Source organism: Eublepharis macularius, chromosome 12, assembly GCF_028583425.1.
Source record: "Eublepharis macularius isolate TG4126 chromosome 12, MPM_Emac_v1.0, whole genome shotgun sequence".
Taxonomy (NCBI): domain Eukaryota; kingdom Metazoa; phylum Chordata; class Lepidosauria; order Squamata; family Eublepharidae; genus Eublepharis; species Eublepharis macularius.
In genome coordinates, this window is record NC_072801.1 from 11,611,750 (window position 1) to 11,634,599 (window position 22,850).

The 22,850-nt window shown below is 45.6% G+C and overlaps 1 protein-coding gene across 1 annotated transcript in view; it reads right to left on the reverse strand.

Annotated features, from left to right (window-relative positions):
• TTYH3 (tweety family member 3) overlaps positions 1 to 14,405 on the reverse strand; it is a 110,253-nt gene extending 95,848 nt beyond the window's left edge. Inside the window, exon 1 of the mRNA XM_054992556.1 lies at positions 14,082 to 14,405. Within this exon, the coding sequence (XP_054848531.1) occupies positions 14,082 to 14,207 (126 nt within the window). The 5' untranslated portion in view covers positions 14,208 to 14,405. The remainder of the gene's footprint in view (positions 1 to 14,081) is intronic.
• Between the last annotated feature and the right edge of the window lie 8,445 nt (positions 14,406 to 22,850).

Here is a 22,850-nt window from a genome sequence, read left to right on the forward strand (position 1 = left end):
CCCACACTGAAACTTTTACGTTGCTTGGATCGAATGATTAAGGGGCTTTAAAAGAGGAGACTAAAAAAAATCCTTTAGCCAGACTGACAACTATTACTTGCTCTCCTAGCGTGTTGGTAGCAGGAAATTATAGACTTGCGATTAGAGTACCAAGACTAGGACTGTGGGGACCCACGTTCAAATCCCCCCACGACTGTGCAAGTCTCCTGGGTGACCTTGGGCAAGTCACACACTCTCAGCCTAATTTACTTCAGTGCAAAAATAACATGGAGGAGACAAAGAACCACCTTGAGCTTTTTGGGCTTAAGGTGCAGGATTCTTCTCATCCACTTCTCTTTCGAGAGGATTCAGTTCCCACAAGCTGGACAACGCAGTAACCAGACTGCAATCTGCAGCTTGAAAGATATAACCTTGCAATAACAATATAGTCACTCACTACACGTAACACACAGACCCTTTACTAATTACAAAACTTTCCAGTTACTTTACACAAGGCGATAAGAGCCCAGAATATTTTGTCAAGTCCCCCATCAATCAGCTGCTTCCTCTGCTGCTAAATTCCACACACACTGACTCCACCTCTACTGGACTAAACCAACTAGTTCTTGGGGGTTGCATTTCCACAGAGGTTTATAAAATTATGCAGAGGGTGGAGAGAATGGATTGAAAGACCTTTTTCTCCTTCTCTCATTAATGCTGAAACTTGGAGACAAACAATGAAGTTGCTGAGAAATAGGTTCAGGACAGACAACAAATAATTAAATCACGAAACTCACTGCTAATGGAGGTAATGATGACTATGAGCATAGAGAGCTTTAGATTCATCCACCAGCAACTACTAGCCAAAAGCTGACTCCGCACACGTTGGATAATGCACTTTCAATGCACTTTAGCAATCATTTGGAAGTGTTTTTTTGGACTTTGAGGGCAATTGGTTGGCTGCTTTGTGAAACAGGTTGTTGGGCTAGATGGACCACTGGTTTAACTCAGCAGAACTAACGTTCTTAACCAGTTCTCACATGCTTAGAGAAGTAACTGTTTTTTCAATGAACTGTCACACCCCTCTCAGAGTACCTTTCAGATACTAGATCCAAGTAACAATTCAGGACGTTTTAAGGAAAACTCACATTCCATCATGCATCCAGTATTTTCTTTGGATGACGGCCAGCTCAGAGCTTTTACTTTGCTCCTCCAAAGCCTATAACAGTAAGAAGGGGGGAAGCCTCTCACTAAACCAAGAGGATTGTTTCTGCTCCTCCAAATAAAGACCCCATTCTTCCCACTAGCAAGTTCAATGAAATCCAGGGTTTTTTGGTGAAGAAACCCCACATCACTCTAAGCAATGGGAAAGAAGAAAAGACCAACAGCCAGGTGAAGTTATATTCCATTACACGTATTTCTTCTTCCATGCAAAACCTTTTTTTATTAATAAAAATCAGTTACAAGTTAAACCTTTCAAAATATAACCATACGAAGACACATTAGACTGAAGAACAGTAGCAACCCCCCCCCCCAAAATGAATATTTATGAAAATGAAAATTTATAAAACTGCAAAACCTGAAAGTCTATGCTTCATCTTTAAAATGCCGGTTGGCTTAAGAATCATGACTTCACTATGGTGGACATTTTCATAAGTCTTTGCCAAGCCAACACTATTCTCATGGCATGCTCCAAGTCAATTTTGGCAGGGTAGAAAATGCTGTAAAACCAATGGTTGTTTTCCAAATGGACGTTTGATCTCTGAACAGCATTCTGACACACCCATGCTTACTGTTCACAGCAGCCCCCTGTGCAAAGATGAGAAAGCCGAACACTTTCTCATCTGTGCAGATTCTAACACTGGGTTTCCACCACGACGATAGCTGTCTGCCAGGTGACGATTCCACATCCTGTGCTAAGAACATCTCTCTGGCGCTCGCTTTTAGGAGATGAAAGGGCCATTTGTGGTTACTGTGTTTCCTGTAGAACGGAACTATTTTATTGCCTCTTGATCATATTTTTTAAAAGCTGGGTCTCACTGGATACCAACATCAGATCTGCATCTAACATGCAAGCACAACATTGCACCAGGACTTTATATCATGTTCCAGTATCTTTCTTTTCTTTTTTTTTCTAGGGGTGTGTGTGTGTGTGTAATATCTGTGTGTAAAACTCTGAAGAAGAGTTTTGAAGAAATCAAAAGCTGGAACACTGCTGTGTCATTTGTTTGGTCCTAATAAATGGAAATGACATGGATTATGTTCTGAGTTTTTGGATTTTTTAAGACTACCATTAACAGAATGCAAACAGAAGTTCAAGAATTGGGAAAGTGCACCAGAGCCATCAGTCACAAGCAAGGAGAGGGGAAAATACGCTAGAGACAGCAAAAACCTACCGTAAATGTGCCAGAGAAGAACTGGAGAGAAGGGGCCACAGAGAGAGCAGCCCTTGTCAAAAGGTGGAGTGAGACACTGTGGTCTCCAGAATGTTTTTCATAATTAGTTATAAATCACTGGCTAGATCCAAACTCAGACCAAAAACAGAGACTAGTAAATTACAAAAATGGGAGGGAAGGCGGCATGGTATAGCCTGATCTCATCAGATCTCAGAAGCTAAGCAGGATCAGTACTTAGATGAGTGATCAACAAGGAAGACTGCAGAGGAAGACAATGGCAAACACACACTTCTGCTTTTCACTTCCTTTGAAAGCCCCTTGCTGGGGTTGCCATAAGTTGGTTGCGACCTGGGTGCGCGCGCGCACACACGCACACTACAAAAATAAGAGCATTTCCTCTGACAGGGATGTAAGCAAGATTTCTGTGAAATAATACCAAAAGCAACAACAGTCTGACACATTTGACTTTTCCACATCCTCTCCCGCCCACACGAAACGGCCCCAGGAATGGAGAGTCTGGCAAGAGAAGCTAAACCTTACAAAGATGAATTAACAGCGAGTCGGCATCTTAACCTTATTATTCACAGCCCTAGTAGAATGCTTCGGACACACTGTATACCTTAATGCACTGTGAGCATTACAAAGTGGAAGCATAGTGGGTGCACAGGCCAGTTCCCAAGAGTCTCCAGAGGCACGGACATTGATTTAAAGAAAAAGAAAGACAAAGAACATTTTCAACATCTAGCTGGTCTTATCTTTAATACTTTTTTCTTAAAGTCAAGTTTATATTGGAGCTGAATTTGCAAAAGGGAAAGGACGGTAGCTTGGCGACCAAGCAGATTTCTTTACTAATGCCTACAAAACTTCCCAGGTTCAATCTCCAGCATTTCCAATGAAAGATGCTAAAGGGAGCACATGTTAGGAAAGACCATTTTCTTCCAGAGACCCTGGAAAGCCACTGCCAGAGCAGACAGCCCTAAGTCAGGTGAGTATCAGCCGTCTGACTCAGTATAAGGCAGCCTCATATGCTATTGCACCACCTGAATATTCATTTCTGCCCCTTTAGATGGACAGCCTGTGAATGTCATTGGGTGTATACTTGACCAAAGAATTCCCTACTGGACTATGATTAACAGTTGCAAGTCTCTCTTGTTATTTTTTTTTATTAATTTTTTTTCAGAAACGAGTAAAGCCAGACTCCATCATGTTCCAGTCCAACACATCACAGATGCTGTCCCTCCAGCAGGCAACAGCTGGATCAAATCTGACCCCTGCATGTCAGACAGCTGAACCCAAAGGCCTTGTGATGCTATCACAAGAATGTCTTTGACTACAGAGCGGCCAGATAAGAGATCCTGAACAGTGCCGAGTTTGTACTTTTACATTCAGTACCCTGCTCAACACCCCCACTCCTCAACCTTACAATTAGAGCTCAGTTTTTGAGCATCCCAGAGACCAGGCAAAAATTGAAAACAGATTTCCACTACAGCACAGCTTGAATTTCCTAAATTCCATCACTCTCAACTTTCTCAGTCTTTCCTGAAAGGGGAGAGAGAGAATTGAAGAGAGGGGAGGCAGAGAGAATGAACAGCAGGCTGTGCCAGTATTCTACTTCTGCAAACACGTACAGTTAAGTGATTATGGCTCCCCCATAATTTTGCAAACAAAATATAGAAAAGTTTCTTCAATTTAGCATGAATTCAAAGACTCCAAATAGCAGCCTAATGGGAGGAAAAATAACCTCGAAGTTGAAACCTAAAGCATAAAGTCACCAAAACAGATCAAAGCAAGAACTTTATTTGCAGGAAGCATCCAAAGAGCCATGCTCCACAGACAACAAGCCAGATCAGAGCTCTCCCCTTCAGTCTACAGGCAGTATTGAACATTAAAGAGTGCACAACAGGATTTGAGTCCCGGGGCACTTTAGAGACCCGAAGAAGGGAGTTCTGACTCTCAAATGCTTAAACTCTGAAAATCTTGTTGGTCTCTAAGGTGCCGCTAGACTCAGTTCCTGCTGTCCTAGTGCAGACCAACATGGCTACCCGGTAACATTAAAGAATGCGGTAAAAGAAACAGACTGCCCAATCCTAAACCCTGCAATTGACACAGTCGGTCAGTATCCTATGCTCCCTGAGCAGAGAAAACTCCAGAAAAGACCTAACAAAAAGAAGGTGAGAACGTAGCAACTGCACTGACGTCCACAGGGACAGCGTTAACTCCCACAAATCACTGACTGGCAAGCCATGAGAGCCAGATGGGGAAACAGTCAATCAATGCACAAGTCCAAATTTACTTGGTAAATCCAGTGCCTTGTGGGTCACCATATCCAAAAGGTTGGGAACCAGTGCTCTGCTTGATTTTCCTTCACCAAAGGCCTGACAGGAAATCCTCTACAGCCAGCATCGGTCATGCAGACATGTGATCCAATTCCCTTCTTTCTTTGTTTCTCAGAATCCTGTATTCCACCAATTTCAAAAATCCGCTGACCAAGAGTGCAGGATCTCTTGGCAACTATGGTGTAACTCAGCTGTGTCCAGTGATCTTGAACATGCACTCCTGGCTTAAGATGACAAGCAGTGAGTACAGAGTTCCTGGATCACACCACGCTGTATTGAGCCCAGCATGCTTTGCCAGAATCCTAGCAGGTATCTAGTGGATTATGATCTGACTACTGCCCATTCCTGTCAGAGACCATACTTAGCATGGAAGTTACTGAGAAGTAACATAACTAACTAATCGCCATCAAGTCACAGCTGACTTATGGCAAACCCATAGGGTTTTCAAACCAAGAGATGAACAGAGGAGGTTTGCCATTGCCTGTCTCTGCATAGCAACCCCAGTCTTCCTTGGTGGTCTCCTACCCAAGTACTAATGACCGACCCTGCTCAGCTTCCAAGCTCTGACAAGCTCAAGCTAATCAGGGCTATTGAGGCTGCTACTAAAAAGTAACAGGGGGTGGGGCATGCATAATGTAAACACCAAGGCTACCAGAATGGGACTGGCAAAGGGATAATTTTTGGCACTGACTGCCTCTCACCCTGCTTTTAAAGTAACCACTTATTTTGCCAATCGCGTGCACTTTTCAAAACAAAAAGATGCATTCAGCCCTACTACTTTTCTCATTGTCTCGCCCTGAACTACAATCTTATGCTTCTAACAGCTCCCGAGAGATGATTTCAGTATCCAGAAGTACAGGTGCAGTCAAGCAGGTAAAACGGTGCCATGTTTCATTCATTTACTGGCATTTCTCCACTTCTTCCTATCTGCGCTCCAGGTGTTTGTTGAAGGCAATCCTATGCAGAGCTAACTTGTTTAAGGATACTGAAGTTAATAGGCTTAGGCTGGGGTAACTCTGCACAGGATTTCTCTGCAAATATGCAAGAGGAGATCTGACTGAACTTGAATCCATTTCACAAAGGTTTTTTTTTTCCGTTTCCAATATGGTGCATTACCAGCTACATGCTTTGCTTTGCTCTTCCACCTTTCCAAGAATAAGATGACATACATCAGGCCTCAACACTCATTTGCTGACAAAGGCAGAACATCAATTCCTTGGGATGAGAGATCATCATTTTGCTCTGACTTTGAGGAGGGAAGGCCCATCCGCAGCTATCAAATCCTTTTCATTATGCAACTACACACACCCAATTAGCTTTCAGATGGATCTAGTTCAAAACAAAGCTTTTCATTTGTGCTGGACTGGGATGGCTTTATGGATATCTGTACTCCTGCATTTACACTGTTTAAAATATGAGTAATGGCAGCTTCCTAGCACACAAAAATAGTTTGCTAGAAAAACTGCTAACGTCCTTTCACCATATGGGACCTAAAGGGACTGGGTTTTCGACGTGGCAACTTATGCTTTACTCTGGATGTGGCTGGTATCACTCTCTTGTATGCAGTGACAGTCATATACTCTCTGTATAGCCTACCTCACAGAATTGTGCGGATAAAATGGAGGAGAGGAGAATGATGTTAACTGCTTCGGGGATCCACTAAGGAGAAAAGCAGGGCAAAAGTGTACCACAGAAATTGTATTGGATTTGGACGAAGGTTGAACTACGGAAGGATTGCTTAGGTTGCTGCTGTAATGAAAATGGAAACATCTGATTAATTCTAGATGGAGATAAAACCATGCCCCTTACAAATTCTCCTTCTGCTTGTTTCTACTGTCCCTCCAGTCCTGTTCACATGTCAGAGTGAACATGTGGACATGTATGCGCAAGAATCTACACGTTTTCACTTTACACATGAAACTGGTGAACATGGCTCAGTGGCAGACATCTCCTTGGCATGCAGAAATCCTTGCAACAGAGAGACCCTAGGCCCCCAAGGTGCCGCTTTATCTGGCATTCTCTTCTCTCCATGGTCAAGCAGCTTCTCTCACACCTTTTCTCCCAAGCTTGATGGAATCCTGGAAGAAAGCGTTTTTCTGGAGAGGTCACCTTATGACCACTTGCTCCCCTGGAGGAATCATCTGCATCAGGGTTTTGTTGTTGTAGGCTTATTTGCCATCTGGCAGCAGAGCCCCCAAAATGATGAGTTCTACATCCATTTCAAAGTGATAAAAGCAAAAATCGTATCAATCCTAGCAGGTGTGTTTAAATATAGTGCTCAAAAGTCCGGAGTGGTGCCTCCTGTTCACCCCCAGAATACTCTCAGACCTTTGACCCTTTCGAAGATGTTCTCAAATGTTTTCAACCATTTTTCTGTCCCCCGCCCCACACACACAACATGCCTGCATGGACTATTTCTGATAGTTGCCTGGTTTCACATTTACCAGCAGAGCCTGTGTGGAAAGCTGGGAACATTGCAGCTAGAGTTTCTAGTCTCTTCTCCCCACCCCACCCTGCCACTGGGATTACAGCTCACTGATGTTTCCTGTTCACGTTGCTTTTCTACCCTCCTCTCTCAAATTTTCCAGCAGGAACAAAGAGCTCTCTACACAAAAAGTCTCAGTTGCACTGACAAGTGTGCGAGAGGTACTGTATGGCACCTTAATTAGCTTTACAGATTTATACAATGCCATCTACCTGAGCAGCACTGCGGCCAAATATAAAACACACCATTAGAATGAAATATGTAAACAGCCCTGCCAGGGCTCCTGTTTTCACTGCTGCTAGCAAAAGAAAACTTGGTCCCAAGCAACTATGGCTTTTAAAATACTCCATTAGCAAAGGCAAACCTGTACGTTTGTTTGTTTAGTTTTCCCAAGCCGGACTTTCTAGCAGAGCATGATTCTGCCTAGCACCTCTGCAAGTCAGCTGAGGCCAATTCACCTGGGCTAAACAAACCTTCCACAGTTCTTTGAGGATAACACCACCATTTAATCCTGATGCTCTAAACCGGGGACTTGCCATATGGCCATTGCCACCTACCACCAATTTTATTTATTTATTTATTTATTTTGGATGGCAAGCAGCAGTTGGAAGAGGCAATGGCACCAGATTGTCAAGCACTGGCTCGATGCCCTTCTTGATCCTTTGGTTCAGGTTTATGATTCATTATTAAGCAAGAATCCTTGCAAGTATGACTCAGAGGTACAGCTGGGAAAGTCCTTTTATCACTTGAGATAAACTCTTCTATACTCGTAATGATTCATGGAGAAGAGGAAAGGAGGCAGAGGCTGGGGGGAAAAGAGGCTTGCCTGAAAAAGCATTCTATAGGATACAAACACACGAAGCTGCCTTTACAATGGAGCAGACCACTGGTCTATCTAGATCTGAAATGTCTACACTGACTGATGTGTTCACAGATTTTAGTCAATGCCTTTCCAGCCCTCCTCTTTAGGTGGCCACGCTGAGAATCGAATCTAGGACCTTAGGCATGAAAAGCACATGCTCTCTACCACTATCAAAGTAAAGAAATCTGTGGCAAATTTTGAAGGACTGTGACATCATAAGCCTAAATGTTGCTGCAAAGCTAAACTGGTACATCTGCCCAGGAACATACTTTGCCAACTCAGAAGTGCTTCGCTGACTGGTAATTCATTTCTGAGCACACCTTGGCGAGCGAGGGCTTACTTTTAAACCTCTCAATGCACTAGGAGTTATACATTTTCAGGACCATCTTCGCCCACATGAGCATATTTGACCATTAGGATCTAATTCAGAAGCCTAGCTGTGGACAAACAGGTGGTCACTTGCAGGGCTTTTTTTCTGGGAAAAGAGGTGGTGGAACTCAGTGGGTTGCCTCGGAGAAAATGGTCACATGGCTGGTGGCCCCGCCCCCTGATCTCCAGACAGAGGGGAGTTGAGATTGCCCTCCGCGCTCAGCGGCGCGGAGGGCAATCTCAACTCCCCTCTGTCTGGAGATCTGGGGGCGGGGCCACCAGCCATGTGACCATTTCCAAGAGGTTCCGGAACTCCGTTCCCCCGCGTTCCCCCTGAAAAAAAGCCCTGGTCACTTGAGATGTGAAAGGCCAGGGGGGGAAAGGAAAGATTCGGGGGGGGCAGGGAGATTGCTGCTTCTGCCCCTGCACTTCTTTCCCCAATAGCAAAACTGGAAATTTGGAGGAGCACAGAAAAATGGTTTTAGGGAAGTTTTTTTAATGAGTGAAATGCTTTTTCAGACAAGATTTTAATTCATTCAAAATGTACAGTATGAAGATTTTTAATGAAAAGTATGAAGATTTTTAATGTATGACCATCTACAGCACTAGAGAACAATTCCAGCGTAAACTGTATAATTATACAATGTTTACAAAGATATATTTATCGTTTAAATGTAGCTAATTTCTCCATTTTCAGTAAGCTATAATTACAAATGGATTATTCTGCTGCAACCAAATAAAACAGGAGTCCAGTGCCACCTTAAAGGCAAACAAAGCTTACTCCAACAAGAAGCTGTCATACGTCAGAGCTTACTTTATCAGATGTTAGTCTGTAGTTGCAAAATAGTAAAAAGTCTGACGAAGAGAGCTGTGCGTATCTGACAAAAAGAGCTGTGGTTCTCAAAAGCTTGTCTCAATAAAGTTGGTTAGTCTTAAAGGTGCTATTGGACTTTTTACTATTTATCAGATGACAATCCATTATTGAAAAATTCCTGGGGAATCAAGTTAAACTTTATAATACCGAAAGCCAGTATGCGGCTAGTTCCACTGTGACTAGAAGAAATGGCTTCCATCCAAAAAAATACTCTATTATTTTACACACTTTATGCTTTCTATTGTCAACATTTGTTCTCAGCTTCTCAGGTTCCAAAGCTAAGGCCCATGTGCTAAGGCAGCAAAGGTTATGGCAGAGGGGTATCCTTTGCAAGCATTTGTTTGGGCCAACTACGGGGTATGGAAGAGAAGGAAGGAAGTCCCTTCAGCAAGCCCGTTTTCAACCCCACAATTGCCCTTGGCAACACAAGGGCTGTATGGCACACAACTGCTGCTGACCCCAGAACAACAGAGGACCGTCGCATGAGAAGTGAGTGAGCAGTTAAAAGTTTAGTGTATTCATGCACGTGGCATGCATGCACCACACACACAATCCAGGATTTCCTCAAAACACAGAAAGGCCTTCTATCTCCAAGAAGCAGAATGGATACAATATTGAACCACCATCCACTATGCATGGACTTCAGAAGACATCATCTGTGGTTTTCCACTACAATTATATCCACTGCTTACAGATATTAAAGTTAGCAACTGCCTTTTTTAAAAAACTGTATTAAAACTTAATGAACGATTAATGTTGTTCTCTTCCTCCAATCCCAACATTATTGTTTTGTAGAGATGTGCAGTTTTTGTTTTGTAGAGATTTTGTAGAGATGTGCAGTCATCTCTACAATATGATTGGAAAAAAGGCTATTTTAGCAAACATCTCCCTCCTACTATTGCCAAAGAAACTTCCAAAATTCAAGCTTTACCTTGGAAATTAAACCATAATGTCTCTGCAGCAATTCCCAGGAAATGGCATGTTACTTGGCTATGGGGCGGGGGGGAGGGGGTTGTACACATACACAAACTTGTACGAGTGCTCAGCTGTAGCTCCTCTTTAAAAGCAAACAATACTAAAACTTTCTAATTCCCATCATATCAGTGAACCACATTTCTTAAAGAGGACAACCTTCCACGCTGGAACGTTAATGTACCATTAATGTGCCTTGAATTCTCCAGCATTCAGCCACAACCAGCAGGTTAACTGAAGAGAAAGCACACAGCACCTCTCCAATTTACAGACAGTGCATGTACCTAGACTGCCATGTGACTGGCCCTTAGGATGTTTTTCTATTGTCTAGCCCATAGGATGTGGCAACAATTGTGCATTCCTATTCCATGTATCTCCCTACAGCAGCATCCACCAGAACAGAAAATGTATAGGGCAACAGACACTATGCTCATGTGGGGTGGGCCGTGGATCAGTGGTAAAGCATCTGCTTGGCATGCAGACGGCCCCCAGTTCTATCTCGAGCATCTCCACTTAAAAGTATCATGTAATGGGTGATGGGGAAGGCCTTTACCTGATACCCTGGACAGCCACAGCCCCTCTGAATGGACAATACTTTCCTTGACAGACCAAGGGTCTGACTCAATGGCAGGCAGCTTCAGGTGTGCCTTTTCTTAGTAATGCACAGCTGACCTCAAATGTCTCAGAAGGCCACCTCAACCACTGAGATTTCCCTGTATAGCAGATACTTTATTAGAAAGGTTTCATGCGCTTGGGTTGCAGGGCGGTCATCACTACCTAGCAACAGAACCTCAAGCCTCTGACCCCAGTGGAAGCATGCCTATCCCTCTCTTCCCTTGACTTGTCCTCTTGCCAGCCCTACAAAACATCCTGTGCTGCTGTCAGGAGCAAGTCTTTTCAAACAGGATGCCAAGGATGCAAGACCGTAAGAGAAGAATGGGCCAGGCTCTGCATTCTCATTCACAACAAGGGAAGCTGACAGAAAGAAAGGCATTTCCAAGCAAGTTATTTCGTCATGCACAGATTAAGAAAAATCACAGCGTCTTCAATTTCCACATCCAGTACTTTACATGCTTAGGCTGTTTAATCTTTGTCTGATTGTCCACAACTTGATCTTTGAAAGCCTCCTATTGTTCACGGAGATGTAGTTAGGTGTGCACAAACACTCTGTGAATTGACAAACATTAACCAGCAAAAGCAGGCTAGAAAGAGACCTTGCACAACAAAACAAAAGACCCAACGCCGGTTTATCACACAGACTCCTCTGGGGATGCTGGTGCTTCTTACGTAAGAAGAGACAAGATAAACAGAAGGTCCTTTAGAACACTGTGAAGCTCATACAGCCGAGATCATTGTGTAACATGCAACATTTTCCTTCACCATATTTTGCCATATAACAAAGGGTTTCTTTTAAACATAAGAAAGCCTCCAGCAGCTTTGGTCTGAGAAACAGACTGGTTTCTTGATTGGTTTGTATGGGTTTTTTCTTGAAAAAGATTTTTCTACGGGGTTGGGGGGGGAGGTCCAAGAGAAAACAGAGATAACACATGGAACAGATAACTCTGCCATCTCCAAGTGTTGGATGTTTTTGCTGCATCCTATCTAAGCAAGTGTACCGGGGGATGAAAAATGGTGTTTTTCATGCTAAAGATTGTGGGGAAACATCAAATTAGGTCCAGTAAAAAATATGACACTGGGAAACGCCATTCACTGGCATTTTCTTTAGATAACCAAGAGCAGAAATGTCAGGTTTCAACACCGACAAACCATTCTGTTAGTGCCTTGTTAGCATTGTAGGTTCAACCTCAATATAGCTGTAAGGCATTAAGTCATCCATTTTCATAACAGCAGCAGGCTGCTCTCTCCCCCTCTCAAAAGTGATAATGGGCATTTCAGCGGAACACCCAGCAACGACAGGATTATTGAATGGGCTATCTAGGAAAACTCTCCTTTCCCCTAACATAGTGAACGTAATTACAGTCCGATTGACATCAGGTGCTTCAAAAGCTTGGGAGGGAGGGTAAAGACCAAGGGAGAGGAGGAAAAAAATATGGATGCCTTCTCTCCATCCTAGCTCTTCTCAGGGAATTCAGGATTCAGTCTACATGAGCTGTTTCTAAAAACTCATTACAATACTGACTTGGCATCATCCTGAGTTGGAGGGAAAGGACCCACAAGCCCTCCTTCTGTCTTCAAGCCTAAAATCCTCCTCTGACACCCACACATCTCCAAAAACCTTGCAAAGGTGGGAGGAAAATGGAAGCTTCCCTCCAAATCGCCCCCAACCTCCACCCCTGAGTTCCATCTGTAGAGGTGGGCAATTGTGTGGTGTGTTCCCACGGCCATCTTTCTCTCCCTAAATTCTTTTCTGTGGGGGTGATGAAATGGGGTGGGAGCAGCCTTTCTTCCTTACTCTCCCTATTTGCTCCACAAAAGTAACTTCACAGTGAGACACATCTGGGGAAGGAGAGAGGGGAGTTTTCCACAGCCCACAAACCTGGCTGCAAGAACAGCCAAGACGAGAAATAAACAAAATACTCTGTTCCTTCTCCCTCCCGTTAAATCTGGGGGCAGGAAGGGGGGGGATGGAAGATGGCTGGGGGGGTTGAAGGAGAGAAGAAAATGAAAAGTATCAAGAGGGCATACAAAGACTCCCTCGAGATGAATGGGGAGGGGGTGAGAAAGACAGATTACAAATAAAGAGAAATAAATAAACGAGGCTAATATGAAAAACTTGGGAGGATAACGTCCAAAAAAGGGTCTATTTCAGTCTTTCCTAAACCTCTGCCTTTAACATCCAGAGGCAAAGCCATTTCCGGACTGAATTGCTTCAAGCTGTGGGGGGGGAGAAACAGCCAAAGAAAGCTCTCCACAAACAAGCTCCCCTTCACACAGATGATCAGCACCTCAGGAAGTGATGTCTGGCTTAGACTTCTCCCCTAAATGCTATTCTCTGCCCCCCCCCCCATATCCAAGGCAGCCTTTGTTCACAAGCATCCTTCAACCACGCATATCCCCCACCTGCAGCCGGAAGTGGTACAGTCCAGGGAAGGCTGCACCACTGGCCTTTGAATGTATGAACCGGGCATTGTGTGGGGAGGGAAGGGAGTGCAAAGGACAGGAAGAACACGTTTCCTGTTTTAAAAAGGGAGAAATTATTATTTCAGTTATGGGATTTTTGGAAAGGAGGGGAAAATGGGTCTGGGAGGATTGTGACATATGAAGGAAACTGTGCACTATAGGAAACAGGCAGTGTTTAGGGGGAGCTGGGGGAGAAGAAAAAAAATGAAAGGATGATATGAACCCCTATCTTATCCTGAAGCTCTCTTCGGAAGGGAGATTGTTGGGGGGTGTAAGGCACATATACAGAGAGTGACATGTGGGGAGGGGAAGAGAAGGAAGAAAGCATCAGATGCCCCGCCAAAGTCCCTCTGATCACTCAATATGGGGAAATTGGGGGGCCTACAGAAAAGGTGGTTGTGTGTATGAGAGCGTATGAGGGACCTGCGAGGTAACTGATGGGGGGGAGAGATGTATGGGGCTGTGCTCCACTCTCCCCTCAACCTGAATTATGAAAAAGGGTTGTTATGCATATCTGGAAGGAGGGGAATGTGATGCTGGGTGGGGGTACGGGGTGATTGAAGGAGGACGAGAGGAAGGAGAGGAGAGTAGGCCCGTTCAGACGTGATCTGGGAGATGCGTGTTCACATCTTCCTTGCGCCTTTTTAATGCACGGCAGGGGGGAAGCGAGGGCCGGAGGGGCCGCTGGAAAGGAGGAGGGACCTGCCGGGCCGTCCCGCAGCCTCACCTGCTGGTACTCGGCGTCCTCCGGTCGGAAGTCGTCGCCGGTGGCCTCCCAGCGGAGGCTGAAGTGGGGCAGGCGGTGCAGGAGGCTCACCCACCAGGGCGGCGAGTAGCTCACGCCCGCCGCCATGGCCGGCCCGGCCGCCCCGCAGCCCCTCACAGGCGCGCCGCCGCCGCCATCATGCGCCGAAAGGTCGCGCCGCCGCCTCGCCTCAGCCCGCAGCCCGGCCGGGCCCTTCAAGCCGCCCGGCGCGTCTCCCCGCCGCCGCCGCCGCTGCGGCTCCCCGGCCGAGGCTTCCCGCCCCTCATGGCCGCCGCCTCGCCTCGCCTCTCGCGCTCCTGCCGCCGCCGCCGCCGCCGCCGCCGCTCTTTGTTCGCCCAGAGCCTCGCCTCGCCTCCGCCTCCTCCCCGCCTAGCGCCGCCTACCCCGGCCGGCTCCCTCGGCGGCGCCGCCTCGGCCGGGCCCGAGCGGGGAGAGGGGGAAGGACGGGGGAGGCGCGGAGCGGGGCCCGCGGAGGGAAGGGGAGGCCGCGTCGCCGCGGGCCTCGCTGGGCGCCCCTCGCGCTTAAGCGGAGCGACTCGAGGCTATGGGGCTACGCCGCCCGGTGTGCGCAGCCTTGGCACGCCGACCCCTGGGCCCCACTCGCGCACGCCGCGACAGGCACCCGCACGCTGCCCCCGCACACTGGCGCGCACAGACCCCTTTTCCTCCATACAAGCCACGACTGGCGCTCGCACACCCCACGTTGCCCCCCACAGCACTGGCACACACATCCCATTGCCTGCCATGCTCACACAGGCCCATTGGCGCACCCCTTCGTTGCCACACACACACACCTGGCCAGTGATTCTCTATGCACCGCACAGGCAGCCCTGACCCAGGGCCAACACTGAGGAAGGCCTTAGGGATGAAAGGCGCATGGTCTGACTTTGTCTCCATTACTGGATGGTATCATCATCCCCTCCCATCTGAATCCACCCCCCCCCCCGCTGAAGTTTAAAGCACCCATTCTGGGGCTTCCCTGGGATTTAGCCGGGAGGAGGGGACTGGGAAGGGCCATACCCTGCACGATGATATCACTTCCCAGAAGTGTCATCACAGGGTTCCGGGAGCGCACACACATGCATCGTGTGCGCACAATGTGGTGACAGGGTTGCCACCTCCTGCCAGGAGTTGCCCCAGGTGCAATAAAGCCCTTCCTGTACCGACACAGGCGCACCAGGAAAAAAATGAGTCATCAGCAACGCAGCAGCCCCCCCAGAAGCGCCAAGGAGGCCACCACCATAAAGACCCTCCCAAGGCCTCGCTAGAGCCTATTGTATTTTCTGCCACAACGGGCTATGTTGCTAGTTTGAGATAAGCATTAGCAGTATGACTTCCATCCCAGCAATTTGCGCTGCCAAGTTAGAATTGTTCCTCTGGCTCAAGGGGCAAATCTTAGAAGGTTGGTTGGTTCCTTGGGCCAGAGAAAGAATTCCAGTTTGGCTGGTATGACCTTAGGTCTGTCACAGCTTTCTCAGAGCTCTCTCAGCCCCACCCACCCCACAGCGCTCTACTAGTTTGTTGGGAGGATAATAATAACACACTTTGTAAGCTGCTCTGAGTGGGCGTTACGTTATCCTGAAGGGCAGTATATAAATCAAATGTTATAAATATTATGCAAACTATTACCAACTAAAGTCCAGCATCTAATATTGCCATACTGTAACACTGCACAGATGCATCCACATCATAACTTCCTCGGCAACCAGCGCACTGCTATACCACTGCTGCACCACAACCCTTCTGATTTCTTTTGATTACGGGAGCCAGAAATTTTGGGTACTATTCATGATCCCCGCCACCCGATCTTCACCACAAAACTGTAAAGTAAATTAAGATGACAGCCACTGGCTGAAAGTCAACCACTGATCTTCACGGCTGAGTGGCCACTGGAACCTGAGTCTCCAGCTTCTTGGACTGACATTTTAATCCCTGCATGGCACTGACAGTGGTTAAGTGATTCGGCTGCGAATCAGCGCTCTACTGGTTTGAATCCCACTGCTGCCATGAGCTCAGTGGGTGACCCTGGGAAAGCCACTCCTCTTAGCCCCTGCTCCCCAGCTATATTGTGGGGATAATAATAACAACACTAACTTGTTCACCTCTCTGGGTGGGGCACTAATCTGTCTTGAAGACCTGAATATAAGCATTGTTGTTGTAACAGAGAGCTGCTATAGCATAATGGTTAAGTGGCTGAGTTGTGAATTAGTACTCTGCTGGTTCGAGTCTCGCTATTACCACGAGCTCAATAGCTGGCCTTTGGTAAGCCACTCCTCTCAGCCCCAGCTCCCCAGCTGTATTGTGGGGATAATACTGAGCCAGTTTGGTATAGTGGTTAAGAGCATGGGACTCTAATCTGGAGAGCTGGGTTTGATTCCCCACTCCTCCACAAAGCCAGCTGGGTGACCTTGGGCGAGTCACAGTTCTCTGGAGCTCTCTCAGCCCCACCCACCTCACAGGGTGACTGTTGTGGGGTAATAATAACACTTTGTAAACCGCTCTGAGTGGGCATTAAGTTGTCCTGAAGGGCGGTATATAAATTGAATGTTGTTAATAATAACACCGACTTTGCTCACTGCATGGGACAGTGATCTGTCCCAAAGAGTGGTAGTTATCAGGACTTTTTTTCTGGGAAAAGAGGTGGTGGAACTCAGTGGGTTGCCCTTGGAAAAAATGGTCACATGGCTGGTGGTCACCCCGCTTGGCGGCACGGAGGGCAATCTAACCTCCCCTCTGTCGAGATCGGGGCAGGGCCACCAGCCATGTGACCATTTTCAAGAGGTTCCGGAACTCCGTTCCACTGCGTTCCAGATGAAAAAAAGCCCTCGTTATTATAATGGTTGCCCTTTCAAGCCTCTCCTCCTCCACCCACTCCCCCAAAGCATGCTCCCTGGGTATTGGTACTATTTAACACATTCTGGCAATGTCACCTTGCACTGTGCCCTGGCACTCCACCACTGATGCCATGCTGCTTCCTTTGTACACATGTAGCACCACATCACAGCAGCCCTGCTGCATCCGTTGCCTGCCTTCTCAAGATTTCAGCAACTGGGACTCCCGCATCTGACAAAGAGAACTGTGATTCTCGAAAGCTTATGCTTCAGTAAAGTTGGTTAGTCTTAAAGGTGCTACTGGACTCTTTTCGATTTTGCCACTACAGACTAACACGGCTAACTCCTCTGGATCTGGGACTCTTAAGAATCTTACTACAACGGGGAGGAGGGGTGGAGTGAGATAATATAAAAAAGTTGCTAACCCTGCAGAGAGGATAAAAACTAGAGCTTTTCATTTAATTCATTTAAGGACTACACGGACAATGGCTGGAGGCAAGTGCCCAAACTAGAGTTCATAGTAGTTGTATGTGCATCTTCCCTTGCAGTTAAGGGACAGGGAACCGATAAGATGAAGGGAGGAGGAGGGAACACAGACTTCACTGCTATTGCTATAAGGATGATCCTACTGGGTAAATAAATAAAATGTGTGCATTTCCCTAGGTATGAAAATAATCCCAGTTTTGGTAAAGATAAGCAGGTCCTGGATCACTCACTCTCAGCCAAACCTACCATTGTTCTCAGGATAAAACAGAGGTAAGGAGAATGATGTAAACTGCTTTGGTTCCCCATTGGGAAGTAAGGTGGGGTATAAATGAAGTAAGTAAATAAATGGAGAGGCCATCCCACGGAACACATTGCCTTGAGGTCTATGATGGAAGAAAGGCAGGAGGTATATCCTCTATATAGTTAATAAAATGACTCTGTCCTGGCATTATTCCAGAAATATGCCCTGGCACTTGGCTTTGGGACTAGGCCCCAGGTTGCCCGGCTGAAATTAAGTCTGGTCACATTTTATCCTGTAATCCCTGAATTGCATCTATAGCATAGAACTGGAGCTTGGCCAGGCCAATACTAGAATAATTCTATACCAATCCTGTGTGAAATTAACCTTTGTTTTGGAATATAAGGAAAGCATATCCTCTTAGGACTCAAAATAAGTTTGCTCTAATTAACTTCAAGATATTGTAAAGAAAGAGAACATGATAACAAATGGTAATGGTTTGAAAAATACCAGTTTTACTGTCGGTCCTGATGCAAAGATCGGTGTGTGCATGCATGCATGCATGCATGCATGCATGTGTTGGGTGGCAGTGGAGGGGGTCATTCCTGGAAATGTGCCAGCCAGCACCAAATCCAGTCTTAGTGCAGATAATGTGGCACAATGAAACATTCCCCTTCCTTTCTCCAGAAGGTTGATTCCGTTATAACGGAGACACTATCTCATGGACTAAGCAATTCTCTGTTTAACACATGGACTGTATCTCTTTGTCTGCAGTTGCTTAATATCCCAGGATTAATTACCAACAGTGTATGCATGAGAAAAAGCAATTTTAGCTATGTTTAGAACTATATAGCGTGGGGAGTGAGGGAACAGTAACAAAGCCAGCAGCACTGTGAGATTAGCCAGTTTTACACAGACCACCATCAAGCTATTCTACAGATGAAACTGGGGGAACTTAAATCTAATTAAACCAGTTTAGGAAAAGACAGCAGCTAGCCAAGCCACATAACAACTCTGCATCTCCATGTCCCAGTTTGGAATCCCCAGATTCTAGAACCATGTTTTACCCCATCCAAAAGTTGTCCACTGCTCCCAATTCTTTAAGAGTTCTTCTGGACAATTTGTGCTGGCTGATCTGCTAAATGAATTGCAACCATTTTAACAGATGCAAATGTTTAGAATGGATCCGGTGAAGCTGTTCCCCCCCCCGCCCCCGACCAAAGTCCTTCTTAGAAAGCAGCTTCCCAACAGATGTTTTCTGTTTCAGACAACATGCAAAGTTTTTTTTTGGTCCTCCATAGTACTTTTCAGTGTTAAAAAGAAATCTTTTACAGCTTGTATTTCATCTATCCCAGCCTTATAAACGGAAATCTGCCTGGCCCCCAAGGCAAGCAAGAACTGCCTCCAGGCAACTAGGGAAGCATTATAAACGTTCTTTCTTTTTTTCTTTTCAGGCAATCAATATGCCACAAAATGAGAAATAAATGGTATGGATGGGTAGGCAGAACTTGGGGGTGGGTGGGATACATTCTCTAAATTTATTTGCAATCGTAATCTAAGCTTAGCAACCATCTGCTGAATCAGACAGTTGATCTATCTAGTCCAGCAACCTTCCCCCCTCCACCCCTGTGGCCAGCCAGCTGCCCCACAGAGGTAATAATAATAGTAACAACAGTATGCTTATATATATGACAACATGGATCAGTGTAGCTCAGTCAGATGAGTCCCCTTGAGAAGACACATCTCACACATACATTGAAAGCAAACAGTGCCAACCTGCTTTTCCAAAAGCAAGGGTTGCCAGGAGCACCCCCAAACTCTCGACACAATCTGTGGAGCCCATTTAAGACTTTTATTTCTTGCCTATCCAAGCTTTTAATAGTTCTGTTGGTCTTTATACTGTGGTTAATCATTTTAATATGCTGTCTTTGGAAGGACTTTAAAAAGAGTTCTGCTGTTCACATTTTAGATACTGCTTTATTGTTTTAGCTTTTTTGTTGTCTATTTAGTGCTATTACTCTTTTTACTTTTTATCGCTGCTGTTATTTTTGCTACTTAATTTTAATTTATTTTTAATACCATTGTTTTAAATGTTTTGTTTTTTTAAAATTACTTGTTAGTCCAGAAGCAAATTAAGTTCATATGTAGATAACTTTTTTGAAGATCTGTTTTATTGATCACATTTTATTGATATTAATGTTCTTTTGATAGGCTTCAGTAAATAGCAGGAAACTTTCTTTTTTGATACTTAGAGCTATCTATCCTTTTTATTTATTTATTTAAAAAATCAAATTAAGTATAGAAAAGATCAAGAGTCCAGTTGCACCTATAAGGTCTAACAAAATTTGTGATAGGGTATGAGCTTTCGTGAGTCACACAGCTCACTTCTGCAGAGTGTCTCGGAGAAAACTTCTCAGTGAGCTTGATTATCTCCAGAGGATCTGAACTTGGGGCCCTTTGATCTCATTCCAGCTCTCAGCCCACACAGCACTTGCCCATGATTTTAGGGCATTTATATCCTTCACTATATGCTCCATCAGAGCCATGAGAAATTGCAGATCTCAATCTGCAGAAAGAAAAAAATCTCTTCCTCTTAACCAAAGTGTTTGTTCAAACTCACCTGTCGTAACACAGAAAATTGCTTTAACTCAGACTGTGATCTTGCTATGGTGGATCAATGAAAGTCATATATACAGGGCTTTTTTCTGGGAAAAGAGGTGGTGGAACTCAGTGGGTTGCCCTTGGAGAAAGACTCCCCCTCTGTCTGGAGATCAGGGGGCGGGGCCACCAGCCATGTGACCATTTTCAAGAGGTGCCGGAACTCCGTTCCCCCGCGTTTCCGCTGAAAAAAAGCCCTGCATATATATAATTTAAGAATGATCACGGACATATACCAAACAAGCAGCCATCCGAGGCAGCTTTAAATTGTTCCCTGTGGCAAGAGATTTGTGCTGTGCTGGACGCAACACACGTACAGGTTTTTCTCCTTGCCACTACTGTGGCTTTGTGGGGTTGCATAAAGAGAGTGTGGCAAAAGCAGGACTCCTTAGAACCTGCCACATGGAGTGCCATCTACAGGGACCATCGTGTCACAGTGCATTTCGGCACTTGGTGCAGAGTTAAAGCAGCAGCAAAACAATGTAGGAGAGATACAGAAAGCCTCAGGCAGGTAATGATACCCCACCCACCCCTCACACACACACACACACACACAGTTTCATCCCGAGAGAGCCCCCTCCACCCAGGCACATTGCAAAGGGAAAGAAATTTTAAGAACTGCCTTCTTCCATCAAGAATATACAATGCAGGCCATTGTGAGGGGTCGGATGTACAGTGGAGAGCCATCATGATGCTGTTTTTGTGACACTAGCAGCCATTACCCCAATCCTCCTCCTCCTCCTCCTCACAGATCTATTTGCATGGCTAGCAACCCGCATTCCTCGGAGCAAAAAAAGGAGCAAAGACTGGCTGTGCTTGGAAGTAAAGAGCTGAGAATGAAATTGTGCAGATGCCCCTATTCTCTGGACCTCCCTCCCTCTGGAATTACCTCTAACCCCGCTACACACACATCCAGCTCATATCTTGCAATGTCATCTACAGCTTTTTTAAAGTTAGGAGGGCCTTTTTAAATTGAGTTCTTGCCTTAGTTTTAAATTCTGTGAAGTGTGGGTTTTTTTACTGTTTTCAGTGAACGTTGAATGTTACTGCTGTTTATATTTTTCTCTTCTTTGCAAGTTGTCTTCAACAGTTTTAAACATGGCAAAAAGATGGCCTAAATGAGTAAACAACACATTCTTCCTACTAGGTGGTCGGCACTTACTAAGATCTGGTAATAAAAGGAATGGTCCTCGCTGTGCGGCAGGATTGGGAACCCCAGTCATGGGGGGGTGGGATGAGGGTGGAGATTCTAATCTCTTGGATCCTCTTGATCCTATTTAGGAAATTTTGCTCACATGAAAGCAGATGGCTAGCAATCCTTTACCAATTATGTTCAGATTATATCTTCTTCTTCTCTATCATTTTAAAGGCACCGCCCCCCCTCTGCCTGCCCCATCTTCTGTAGATTAATTCACATTAGCCTGGGTCTATCCCCAAGTTAGTTGATCAGCTTAAATGGCAATCCTTTTTTTGGAGGGGGAAGGAATCCTCTGAATAAAAGTTCATGGGTCTGTTTTAAATATTTCTCTCTCCAGCTAGGAAGCAGAGGAAAAGCACAGAGGAAATTAATCGAACAAGATGCTCCTCTTAAACTCTCAACGCCGACACAACCCTAGGGCAAGCCAGGGCTCTTCTGTTTAGGTGCCCTACACCCAAAATGGGCATGGTTCAACATGTTATAAATAAGACATTTGAAAATCAAACTGATTCCCATGCAGCAAAGCAAGAATGCATAAAGTATTTGTGATTTAGTTTTGAACACTCAATGAATACAAACGGACTTGGTTTCTGGGGCCGGGCGGTCATAATGGGCAAAGCTGGAATATTAGAGACAGCCAAAGGGGGAAGGGGACAGCAGCAGGAAAGCATTGTGCAAATGTGCACACACAAAATATTTGCCATGTGATTTAGAACAGTTCTTTCGATAAAAAGCAAAGTTTTTGAGTGTTCAAGGGTGCTGCTCACAACTAGCAAACCACAATTTAAAAAGAGGAATCTTCGCTCATTGTTATGCAGAGAGCTTTTTTTCAGCTGGAACGCAGTGGAAGGGAGTTCCAGCACCTCTAGAAAATGGTCACATGGCCGGTGGCCCCGCCCCCTGATCTCCAGACAGAGGGGAGTTTAGATTGTCCTCCGCGCCACTGGCACGGAGGACAATCTAAACTCCCCTTTGTCTGGAGATCAGGGGGCGGGGCCACCGGCCATGTGACCATTTTTGCTGAGGGCAATTTAAACTTTAAAAAACTCCCCTCTTGTTACAGCTGACCCGAAGTGTTGTCATTGTGCGGTCCTGAGTTCCACCACTGAGTTCCACCACCTCTTTTCCCAGAAAAAAAGCCCTGGTTATGCAAGAGCTAAGGGCCATCCTCTAGTAAGGAGAGGAAAAGCCATCATGGCTTCAGGTGTTGGTTTAGCAGTGTGTGTGCCACTCTGTGCCACTCTGTTGAATGGGCTTAAAAGGGCATGACTCTCTGCTTAGGATGGCACTGTGAATTAACAGGTGTGTATTTATTTCTA